This window comes from Notolepis coatsorum (genome assembly GCF_963971535.1).
Source record: "Notolepis coatsorum genome assembly, chromosome: 6".
Taxonomy (NCBI): Eukaryota; Metazoa; Chordata; class Actinopteri; order Aulopiformes; family Paralepididae; genus Notolepis; species Notolepis coatsorum.
In genome coordinates this window covers 41,347,850-41,360,740 of record NC_140170.1, presented here as the reverse complement: position 1 = coordinate 41,360,740, position 12,891 = coordinate 41,347,850, and the positions used below count along the sequence as shown (strand labels likewise).

Genomic DNA, 12,891 nt, shown 5'->3' with positions numbered 1-12,891 from the left:
AATTTAAATAGAGTACAGAAAATACTAGACATTATCTCTTTGCCTAGCTGGATCTGGCAAGATACTTTTTTGCTCTGTGTATTGTTTTGCAAAAAGTGTGAGGCTGACATTGTGCTTATAGAGGTGCAAATCTGGGCCTATGTTTTGCTCCTTGAGTGTAATGTTTTGATAATTGTGTAATACTTTTGATTTGAGTGTTTATGCAATTGAAGAAAACTGTAAAGACTAGAGATTAACTGTTTATTTCTTTTGTACATAGGCTGTGCATATGTTTGTTTGTTTATTTGCTTATGTGTATGATTCTTAACTGTTTTTATTTTGTTATTGGTGTATATGTGTGTATGTATGTACAGTATATGTATATATATATATGTGTATATATGTATATTTGTACTCCTGTTGGGGCCTCTTGGACCAGATCAATGTTTTATCTGGCTAAATAAAGGTTAAATAAATAAATAAGAAACTGATGATTTGGTCCTGTTAACTTTGAATTTTCTATGGGGACTGCCCAGATCCCTCTCATGGACATGGACCTCACTTTGAGAACCTCTAATGATTCTAGTTCTTCAGTATTCATCTCTAATTACTCTAAAATTGCGTATTACTGTGTTTAAAAAAAATAAAAAAAAAAAAAAAGGGGGGGGGGGAAACCCCCCTCCACCCCCCTGGGCTGAAGCCCCCAATGTTTTCTAACCCTAAAAACGCCCCTGCCTTGCTAGTGTAACCAGTGTTTAGATTAAAGGGGAAATTAATGGGACTTTATGAGGCCATAGTTTGTGTGACCTCTTACACACAAATCAGGTTTATATTTTAGCATTGATAGAAGTTCTGAACTCGCATAAATATTGTTTGGCAGTACTCAATCAATCAATCAGATTTATTTATATAGCACATTTCACATGACGCGTGTCAACCAAAGTGCTGTACAGAGGGTAGGTACACATAGATACATAATGACAAGAATCACACTCCGTTTTATGGGAGGGCACACAGGCAAACACATAGGAAAACAGGGCATGAGTCAGTGAACGGGAAAGGCTAGTAGGTAGAAGTGGGTTTTGAGCCTCGATTTGAAGGCATCTATCGAGGGGGCGAGCCTAATGGAGGTGGGGATGCTGTTCCACAGTTCAGGGGCTGCGATAGCAAAGGCACGGCCCCCCCTGAGCTTGAGGTTAGACCTCCGGACTGTCAGGAGCCTCTGATCGGCTGACCTGAGGGACCTGGTGTTGGAGTAGGGGGATAGGAGGTCTGAGATGTAGGAGGGGGGGTGACCATTAAGGGCTTTAAAAACAAATAGGAGAACCTTAAAATCTATCCTGTAGCGTACTGGGAGCCAATGAAGGGAGGCAAGGACAGGGGTGATGTGGTCTCTCTTGCAGGTTCCGGTCAACAGTCTGGCAGCAGCGTTTTGTACCAGTTGTAAGCGGGACAGGGAAGACTGGTTAATGCCTATATAGAGGCAGTTGCAGTAGTCTAATCTAGATGAAATGAAGGCGTGGATGACTCTCTGAAGGTCGGCAGGGGAGAGAAGGGCTTTGAGTTTGGCAATGGTGCATAGTTGGAAAAAACATGCCTTTACCACTGAGTTCACTTGTCTGTCAAATTTAAATTGTGGATCAAAAATGACACCTAGGTTCTTGACATAAGGCTTGACCAGGGAGGACAGGTTGCTCCCTGATTGAAGACCACTGTCACACCCAAGTAATAAAATACTCAAATGCATGCAAGGCAATAAAGTGAAAGGTTACAAGACAAATATTAGTATTTCTCCTTCCATACTGAAAATATATTTTTGTTATATAAAGTGTGTTAAAAGTATATATCTATCCATACTTTTCCGAGTATACTCTCAATGCACTTACTAGGTGATTTAATGTACTAATCCAAAGCACATGTTTACCATGATAGTCATTTATATACTATAAGTATTTTCTTTAAAACATTTTTTTTAAATAATTTCCAATATATTTCAGTACATGTTAATTAAGTACAACTTTTAACACTAAGTATAACTTAAGTCACAGGTGTTGAATTGAACCAAATAGTGGGGGGGGGACATGAAGAATATGATGCTTAAAAGGTCATTCATTCAGATGACTGTAACAATCCCAATTACTGATAATAATCCCTCTCTCCAGCGTAAGGCTAGAAGACGATCATGGGCAACGGGAATGTGCACTTCTGCACCTGCAGGTTGCTGGGCCTCCACGTCCCGTACAGCTCCGCCAGGGCCTTGGCATCCTCCAGGGCATTGTGGGCGTCGTAGGATCTGCCTAGGAAGTGGTCGACCAGATACTCCTGGGAGTAGCGAGGAAGTTGGAAGAGCTGCTTGCTGAGCAGGAAAGTGTCCAGGAATCCGGACGTTGCCTCTTGGAAGGCCCGCGTGAGGCCGCACTCCTGCAGCACCCTGGCCAGCACGGGGGCATCGAAGCGCTTGGCGTTGTGCGCCGCCAGCGTGGGGCGGTTGAAGAGGTGCAGGAAGGAGATGAAGTCGCCGAGAGCGCGGCGGACGGCCACGGTGTCCACGGTCCGGCCGTGGAGCAGCAGGCGGCTGCCGGCAACGGTGAAGCCCGTGATCCTGGCAGCCTCAGGGCTGATGGGGCAGCGGGGGAGGATGTAGACGTTAAAGTCCTTCTCTCTGTTGAAGGCAGCCAACTGGATGATGTCACATGCCGAGGTATCTGGGGTGGGGTGGACAGGTTGTGGGGTCAAAGAGAGACGATGATGTGCAAGAAACATTATGGAAGTATGTATATTTCTAGCAAAGTAAACAATGAAATGCACATTCAAAACCTGCAATTAAATGGAATTTTCACCCAAGTTTTGCAAGTGTTTGTATTTTACAAATGACTGGTTATGACTTCATAACATTGTGTATAGATTTGCAAGAATATATTTTTTGCTTTTCCGCCCTCTCAATTTAGTAAAGGTTATTTCATCCCACTTGGGGTCCCTCAAAGACAACATACGCCCCCATCTGAGAAACCTGGGTGTTGTTTTCGACCAGGCCATGAACCTAGACAAACATGCCAAAACACTCACACGCACCTGCCTTTTTCACCTTCGAAATATTGCAAAACTCCGCTCCATCATATCTCACTCTGAATTAGAACTGTCCGTGCATGCTTTTATTTCCTTTAGGCTTGACTACTGCAACTCACTTTTCACCGGTCTCACTAAATCATCCACAGACAAACTGCAAATGGTCCAAAATGCTGCAGCCAGGCTACTCACAAAGTAAAAGAAAATCATGGCTCCCGGTACACTATAGAATTCACTTCAAAGTCCTCACTTTTACTTTCAGAGCACTCCATGGTCAGAACCCTATTTACATCACTGAACTCATCCAACTACACCAACACCCTCTCACTCAGATCTGCCGATCAGCACCTCCTGGTGGTCCCCAGGTCCAGGCTCAAAACAAGGGGTGATCGAGCCTTCGAGGTGACGGCACCAAGGCTCTGGAATGCCCCCTCAGAAAACTCTTTTAAAAACAGCTAAAAACACATTATGTTCAACAGGCTATTGGTCATATATAGGCACCCTTTGTCCTCACTGTTCCTATAGTTTTTAGTTATTGACTGATGATTTTATTTAAATTCTTTTTATTCTATTATTTTATTTTATTTGGTTCACTGTTTTTAACTGCTGTCTCTTGTTGTTGTCATTTATTTCTGATTTTTGTTTTTTATGTTAGCTGTAGTGTAAAGCACCCTGTGCATTCGTGCTGTGAAGGGTGCTATATAAATAAAGGTCATTCATTCATTCATAGTTATTAGACTACTTAATTTTTTAACACATTTTTATAATAAGGCTGTAGCTTACTCACTGTATCCATTGACTTTGAATGAAGAATTAAGTCAAAATAAACCATTACTTCCTAGGTGTTGCCATTAATTACAAGTGAAAAATGTTGTGATATCCTTGACTGAGAGAAATGAAATAGAGTTGTAAAATGCAATTGATTGATTGATTGAATTGATTGAACATTTTATTAACAGATTGCAGAATGGGTACAGTACGGCTCAATACACACAATTGTTAAGGGGATGCAGACCAGAGAAAGACTTTCGTCTTGTTTACATCAGGGTCCCCCATTTCCAATTCATCATAACATGTATGACATACATGACATACAGATAGACAGTACTGTTACATCCAGACATTTATGATGACATACCAGATCTACAAATATACAGTACTGTTTAAGAGTACAACGCCTGTCATATAGAACCTGGCGTTGGAAACTCTGATTAATAGACAGTTTCTAAAAAGAGAGTATATACATTATATACATTTGAGAGTATATACATTTGAGGGGGAAGAAACTGTACATTGGAGGATGTTGGGTAGGTGGGGTGGGGAGGGGGTTGAGTAGGTGGGGGGGGGACTGTACATTGGAGGGGGTTGGGTAGGTGTGGTGGGGGGGAACTGTACATTGGAGGGGGTTGGGTTTGGATATTTACAGGGGCCAGTTTCGAATTGCAGCCTCCCGTAGGTGCTCTTTGAGAGCGGTTTTGAAGATGGGTAGTGATTCACATTCCTTTACAGCTGTGGGTAGGGCGTTCCACATTGATGTGGCATATTTGCTAAACGTGTTTAGTCCCTTGTTTGAGACGAATCTGGGTTTAACATGATTTGTGGAGCTCCCTCTGGTGTTGTGGTGGTGGTATTCACTGACCTTTGGGAAGTATTTTGACATGTACATGGGTACCTTAGTGGTGTAGTGTATCTTGTAGACCAGGCCCATTGCAAGTTGCTGTACTCTGTCTTCTACTCTAAGCCATCCTAGGTTGTCAAAGTGGGCAGGGGTGAGGTGGGTTTTAGGAGTGAGGTTAAGCAGTAGTCTGACCAGTTTGTTTTGTGATGTTTGTAGTCTTGTTTTTAGTGCCTTTGAGGTGCTTTGGTACCAGGAGGTGCAGGCATGGTCGTAGTACCCTTGAATGAGTGCTCCTGTTAGATTCTTCAGGGTATTCTTGTTTACCAGAGATGAGATCCGGTACAAGAATCTTGTTTGTTGGTTGACTTTTTTTTTATTACATTGGATGCTATTTTGTCACAGGAAAGATTTGCCTCTAGGATAGAACCCAGGGCCCTCATTCATCAACGTGATTTACGCACAGATATGTGCTTAAGCTGTGCGTACGACCATTTCTAAGCAGAGTGTGGGATTCATCAATTTCAACTTGAACTTGACTTCGTGCTTATATTTACGCACAGCTCGGACCATGCGTACCTGGCGCCCGTTGGTAGAATATATTATTACAACAAGGAAATGAGCTTCTGTGCATTAGTTTCAACACTGGCATGTTCTGTATGAACCGTAATTCATTATAGTTCATTGTGAAATAGCAACAGTAGTGTAATTATGGTCAAAACCCTATAAATAGCATTTGGAATAATAGATCTTTCTCTCAGAATGAATGCAGCATGACTTCCGGTCTGACCGCGGAAGAACATGGCTGCTTAACTCGCGAGCTCCCCGACAGCAAAATGATGTAGCCCCGAGAAACATTTAGTAAAAACACCAGGGTATATATTTAATAGGGATGACAGAAGGGGCTATCACGAGACGTAGGGCGACCACGATTACAACTGGAAAGGACGACGGAATGGCAGAGAATGACGAAGTAACGGGAGGAAAAGATGGCGACGATGACTGTGAACAAGAAGCCACGCTGTTGAACATATACAACGAGCTCAAAGACTTCAGAAAAGACAATGAGCGTCAATTTCGGGAGATAAGAAATGACATGAACAAAATGAACGACAGGCTCGATGAAACTGAGGGGAGAATCGGAGAAAATGAAAACGTGCTTGGTGCGGCGACGGCTCTAATAAAAAAGCTAATGCAGAGGCAGGCCGACGTGGAGGCTAAACTGCTCGACCAAGAGGGCAGAACGAGTGAATGAATGAATGAATGAATGAATGAAAACTTTATTAACAGATTGCAGAATGGGTACAGTGCAGTACAGCTCAATACATACAATTGTTAAGGGGATGCAGACCAGAGAAAGACTTTCGTCTTGTTTACACCAGGGTCCCCCATTTCCAATTCATCGTAACATATATGACATACATGACATACAGATAGACAGTACTGCTACATCTATACATTTATGACATACCAGATTTGCAATTACAGTACTGTATTTGTGATACAAAAAGAGTCCAGAAAGAAAAGAGTATATACATTAGGCGTAGAAACTGTACATTGGATTGGGTAGGTGGGGGTGGGACTGTACATTGGAGGTGGTTGGGGGGGGGGGGGGGTGGGTAGGAGTGGGGGGGGGGGGGGGGGGGGTTGGGTAGGAGGGGTGGGTGGGGACTGTACATTGGAGGTGGTTGGGTGGGTGGGGGGGGGGGGGGTGGGTAGGAGGGGTGGGTGGGGGACACTGTACAACTGTACAAACAACACTGTACATTGGATTATTGACAAGACCATACTTGGTAATTTACTGTACATTGGCGGGGGTTGTGTTCGGACATTTACAGGGGCCAGTTTCGAGTTGCAGTCTCCCTTAGGTGTTTTTTGAGAGTGTTTTTGAAAGTGGGTAGTGATTCACATTCCTTTACAGCTTTGGGTAGGGCGTTCCACATTGATGTGGCATAATTGCGAAACGTGTTTAGTCCCTTGTTTGAGCCGAATCTGGGTTTAACATGATTTGTGGAGCTCCCTCTGGTGTTGTGATCGTGGTATTCACTGACCTTTGGGAAGTATTTAGTCATGTACATGGGTACCTTGGTCGTGTAGTGTATCTTGTAGACCAGGCCCATTGCAAGTTGCTGTACTCTGTCGTCTACTCTAAGCCATCCTAGGTTGTCAAAGTGGGCAGGGGTGAGGTGGGTTCTAGGAGTAAGGTCAAGCAGTAGTCTGACCAGTTTGTTTTGAGATGTTTGTAATTTTGTTTTTAGCGCCTTTGAGGTGCTTTGGTACCATGAGGTGCAAGCATAGTCGTAGTACCCTTGAATGAGTGCTCCTGCTAGAGTCTTCAGGGTATTCTTGTTTACCAGTGAGGAGATCCGGTACAAGAAACGAGTTCGTTGGTTGACTTTTTTTATTACATTGGATGCCATTTTGTCACAGGAAAGATTTGCCTCTAGGATGGAACCCAGGTAGGTAATATCTTCTTTCCTTGTGACAATATTGTCACCCACTGTAACTGAGAAGCCGTCGGTCTTGCTGAGTTTGTTATTTGAACCGAAGAGAATGGACTCTGTTTTGCCCATGTGTAATGATAGTTTGTTATCAGCGAGCCATATGCAGATTTTGCTTAGTTCTGAGCTGAGGGTTTTTTCAACCTGTAATTTGTTCTTGTCAGAGACCAGCAGGGCTGAGTCGTCCGCAAACAGGAACAAGTTGCAGTCACAAGCTGAGGAGAGGAGAGAGAGGAGAGAGAACCTGCGGGTGTATGGTATCCCGGAGGAAAAAGAGGGGAAAGACATGCATGGATTTCTAGACGGCTTGTTTAAAGACGCCCTCGGTCTGCCTCATGACATGGACCTTCGTATCGAAAGAGCACACCGGGCTCTGGCCCCGAGGCCTAACAACCCACAGCTGAAGCCACGGTCAATCGTGGTTAAGTTTGGGAGTTACAAAATGAAGGAAGAGATAATACGCCGAACTTGGCAGAAGAAGAACGTCTCATGTGGCAACGATCGCTTCTATGTCGACCATGACTTCCCCACTGAAATACTGAAGAAGCGAGGAGAATATGCCGAGGCCAAGAGAATAATGGAGAAGAATCTCAAGTTCCAGACACCGTATCCAGCGAAGATGAGGGTATTCTACGAGGATGGCACCCGCCTGTACCAGAGCGCAGCGGAGGCGACGGCGGATATGGCAAAGCGTGGATTCAAGATCACCGTGGTGAACCCGACTACCGACCCGGACCGAGAGGAGATAATGCGGCTGTCTACCTGGCAGACGATGGGAAGAAAACGGGGACCGGGGGACGACATGCAGACGACGGGGACTGAACGCCCCACACAGCAGGGCAATGGTCATCACGGATACCGGGAGAAACTACAGGGATTCAGACGGGGACAGTCGGAGGCGGACAATTGAGATAAAGTTCATGAAGCGCATGAATACAGATAAGTCACGGGGGCATCGTCATAGAGTAAATAACATCAAAAAATTTCAATATGTATAGAGGAAAAGACAAAAAGGGGAAAAAAAAAAAAAAAAAAAAAAAAAAAAAAGTGAGTGGAAAAGAGAAAAAAAAAAAAAAAAAAAAAAAAAAATGTGAAATGAAAATAGAGGGCAATGGATAGAAGAATATAATAAAAGTATGGGAGGGGAAATATCCCGGATGGATACAGGAAAAATATAACGAAATGAACCACAGGCCATCGTGGCTATGTCATAGAAGTTACAATGTACCAAGATATATCTGAAAGATATACAAATGTTAATGGCTGGAAACGTTACCGTTTTGTCAAGTTCAGTTGAATTGATCGCACTGTATATAGATTACAGTGTGAGCCATACGTTACGTCAGGGTTTACAAGATAATAGGGGCACAGTTTTGGGCAATCTGCCTCGTGCCGTATGCACTCCTCTGTTAGTCGAGGGGGACCAAGGTGCATGGGTGAGTATCGATTTCACCCTCGGTACGACTGTTCTATCTGGGGTCATATCGAACGTAGCTTGGGTAAATGTGGGGGGGGAAGTGTATTTATGTTTTTATATGTTCTTTTTTATTTCATTGTATGCTATACTATTGTATATATATCTTCACAGTCTCAGGCACTAAACTACGTCATGGATTGCACAGGGGAGATGCATTACGAGAAATATGGGGCTGATTAAAATAATATCGTGGAATATAGACGGATGTCATCATCCCATTAAGAGAAAGAAGATATTGACGTTCTTGAAACAAAAAAAGGCAGATATTGCACTAATTCAGGAGTCACACCTGGATGAGGAGGAGTCGGCCAAGCTTAAAAGGGATTGGGTGGGACAAATATACTATAGCACGTTCTCTTCTAGGAAGAGGGGGGTGGCAATATTGGTGAGAAAAAACTTAGACCTAAAGGTACACAATAGTTTCTCACATGATGAGGGGAGGTGGGTTATACTGGATGCTGATTTAGAGGGACAGAGGACTACTTTAGCTAATATATATGCGCCCAACGGGTCGTCCTCAGACTTTTTCCATGAGGTATGTGAGGTGATCAGGAAAATAGGGAATAGCAACATAATCATAGGGGGGGACTTCAACTTGGTTGGAAACACCTTGATAGACAGATCATACCAACCCAAAACCGCTGACAACACAGGGAGACTGGCGGTTGGTGTTCTGATAGAGGAGTTGGGTCTAGTGGATGTTTGGAGGGTTATGAACCCACAAGAAAGAGACTACACGTTTTACTCTCACCCACATTCCTCATACTCTAGAATAGATTATTTCCTGATCTCTAGCGCACTGGTAGAACAGGTTGCAAGTACTGGGATAGGGAACATTGTAATATCTGACCATGCTCCGGTTGATTTAGTGATCACATCCATGGAAGAAGGGCAACGATCTCGGAGATGGCGATTCAATAACCTGATGTTAAATGATGAAGGATCGTGTACGTACATTAGAACTATATTTAAGGAATTTTGGGAACTTAATGAAGGGTCAATAGATGATAGTGGCATAATGTGGGACACATGTAAAGCTTACATGAGAGGACGACTCATACAATACGGTGCGATACTAAAAAGGGCGGAGAAACAAAAAATGACAGCGTTAGATGAGGAAATTAAAATACTTTCGAAACAGCACAGCCAAAGACCAGACCCAGAAACGTGGAGGAACCTAAGCAAATCCAAATACGAATTGAACAACATATATCAAAAGAAGGCTGAATATGCGTTATTTAGGACCAACCAAAGATATTATGAACAAGGGGAGAGAGCGGGTAAAATATTAGCGAATCGGGTTAAACAAATGCATAATCAGAATATTATATCCTCGATTCGTAATAAAGATGACAAGATTATTACGGACAAAAAGGAAATTAATAATGTCTTCAGGTGCTTCTACCAGGACTTATATACCCCACAGAAGGCGGTGGATCAGCTAAAAATGGACGCGTTCTTCGACAAAATCAAATTACCGTCATTATCGAAACAACAGGTAAAATCAATGGAGGGGGGGGTCTCGATAGAAGAAATACACGCAGCAATCAACAGCCTTAAATTGGGTAAAGCACCAGGAGACGACGGGTTTACTCCCGATTTCTACAAACAATTCAGTGATATAATCGCTCCGAGATTATTAAAAGTATATGAGGACTCACTGATAAAGGGGGGATTGCCCACTAGCTTGAGATCTGCCACTAATACATTACTACAGAAAAAGGGCAAAGACCCTCAATGCTGTGGAAGCTATAGACCTATATCCCTGAGCAATTTGGAAGAAAAAGTATTGGCAAAGATACTTGCAAATAGAATAGAAGATGTGCTACCAACTTTGGTGCATTCAGATCAAGTGGGCTTTGTGAAGGGGAGAAACTCAGCTGATAATATCCGCAGACTCCTACACATAATGTGGAAGGTAAGGAATGATATAGAACCTACAGTAGCCTTCTCATTGGATGCCGAAAAGGCCTTTGATAAGGTGGAATTTGCATTCTTATTTCACACGCTAGAGCGCTTCGGGTTCGGTCCATCGTTTACTGGGTGGGTAAAACTGTTATACACAAATCCGATGGCATCAGTATTGACCAACGGGATCGTATCCTCGCCCTTTAACCTAGGGCGGGGGACGAGGCAAGGTTCTCCGCTTTCTCCCCAAATGTTTGCGCTTTTCCTCGAACCACTTGCTATCGCACTGAGGACTAATCAGGACATCAAAGGGATAATAGCGGGGCAGGTAGAACATAAATTATTTTTATATGCGGACGATATCTTATTGGTATCCAGCAATCCCCGAACAGCAGTTGGGATCATTGGAAATGTTATCGAGTCCTTCTCCGAAATATCTGGGTACACAATCAACTGGAGCAAGTCAGAAGCAATGCCTCTCTCTAAATGTTGTCCCCCTGATATCAGAAGGGGGTGGCAATACAGATGGATGCCGTCAGGGTTGATATACCTAGGAATAAAGCTGATCCCAGGTCTGAAAGAGTTGATGCAAGCCAATATTGCCCCTATAATCGAACACATTAGTGCTCTGACCCAGAATTGGGCCAAAATGAATATGTCCCTCCTGGGAAAGATAAACCTAGTGAAAATGATACTAGCTCCCAAATTAAATTTTTTTTTTTGTATTTTATTTTTTTATTATTTTTTAAACAAACACATAAACAAACATGACAACACACAATAGGATATACAAATACACATATGCTCCAGCTCGTACCCCCCTCTCCCGGACCCCCCATTGGATAATCCAACCATTATAATTTGTTCCTAACCAGACACTACCATTATATGCTGGCTTTTATTCTCTCCACCACTTCTAACCACATTGCCATTTTGGATTCATTGAGACCCAAAATTCTAGCTGTTGATATTTCTTGATAAATCACATCGAGATATGTAAGAATCCAGACCTTACGGCACATTTTTTCCGGTTGAAACCATCGTGATGCTATCAGCTTTTTAGCCACTGTGATACCGGATAAAACCAATCTCTTTAGCTGTGGAGGTACTGCATGCTCAAAGACATCATTCAGCAGTAATACAGAGGGGTGTACAGGTATATCCAGAGTTAAGAGATTTGACAATTGCTGGGTCACTTCTTTCCAAAATATCTTAACTGGTGGGCAGTCCCAGTACATGTGCATAAATGTCCCTTCATCCCCATTTGTACATAAGGAGCATTTGGAGTCTTGTTTAAGACCCATTTTGTTCAGTCTTATAGGAGTTAAGTATGTCCTGTGAATATAGTTAAGATTGATTTGTTGATGGTCCGGGTTCCTTGATGCAAGGCGTACATTTGCCCAGGCTTCTTGCCAGTCAAAGTCTATCTCCAGGTCTGGTATATCCCTCCTCCAGACTGAGTCTAGATGTAGGGTTTCATACGAGGCCGTTAGTAATTGATGATAAAAATCTGAAACAAAACCTCTCGATGTCTCTCTTTCATAGAAGAATTTGTGGTATCTGTGGTGTACAATTGGTATCCTTAATGGAACACCGTGAGCCTTCAAACATGCCAATAACTGTGCGTAAAAATAATATGAGGACTTGGTGAGATTAAATTTTTTGCATATCTCATCAAAACGTTAGGTTATGACTATAACCAAGTTCTGTTAGTTAGGGGCGATGCTTGGCATCGCTACTGCACTATCTCGCGTACGTGCACGCGTACTGAATAAACCACAAATGTACCTCTAATACCAGTATTAGTCTGACCACACCTAGGGATGCCCCCCGGACCCCGGTTTTAAACGGGAACCGGTACTATATTAGAAAATACCGGAGTATTTATAAGCTCTGACGTCCTCGGTACTGCTATCGATACTCTGGAGAAATTATTATTATTATTATTATTTAAAAGTTGCGAACGATCCTCTCTCTGTCTCTGCACGAGAAGCGAGCCGCAGCCAGCGAGTCTCCTCGCGAGTCGCTCGCTAGTGCTACACATAGACATACGGGTCCTACATACGGGTACTCCTTAATGAAAGTGTCCCCGACGCCCCGTGCTATAGCGCTCTGCACACAGACAGCAGCTCTGCATGCACTGAGTCGTGATCATGGCGGATAGAGCGAAGCGTTCTAAAGTATGGATATACTTTACAAGGGTCAATGCCGACAATGCACGTTGCCACAAGTGCAACAAAACATTTGCCAGTAAGGGTGGCAATACGAGCAAATCAATTTATCAAAACATCTGTTGGCAAAACATGATATTAGTGTGCAGAAATGCGCGTATTCGACTGCCTTGC

At 43.2% G+C, this 12,891-nt stretch overlaps 1 protein-coding gene across 1 annotated transcript in view; it reads right to left on the bottom strand.

Annotated features, from left to right (window-relative positions):
• Positions 1-712: 712 nt before the first annotated feature.
• The window catches only part of LOC311230367 (DNA polymerase III PolC-type-like), a 30,791-nt gene continuing 18,612 nt past the window's right edge, over positions 713-12,891 (bottom strand). Inside the window, exon 2 of the mRNA XM_084316636.1 lies at positions 713-2,684. Within this exon, the coding sequence (XP_084172762.1) occupies positions 2,149-2,684 (536 nt within the window). The 3' untranslated portion in view covers positions 713-2,148. The remainder of the gene's footprint in view (positions 2,685-12,891) is intronic.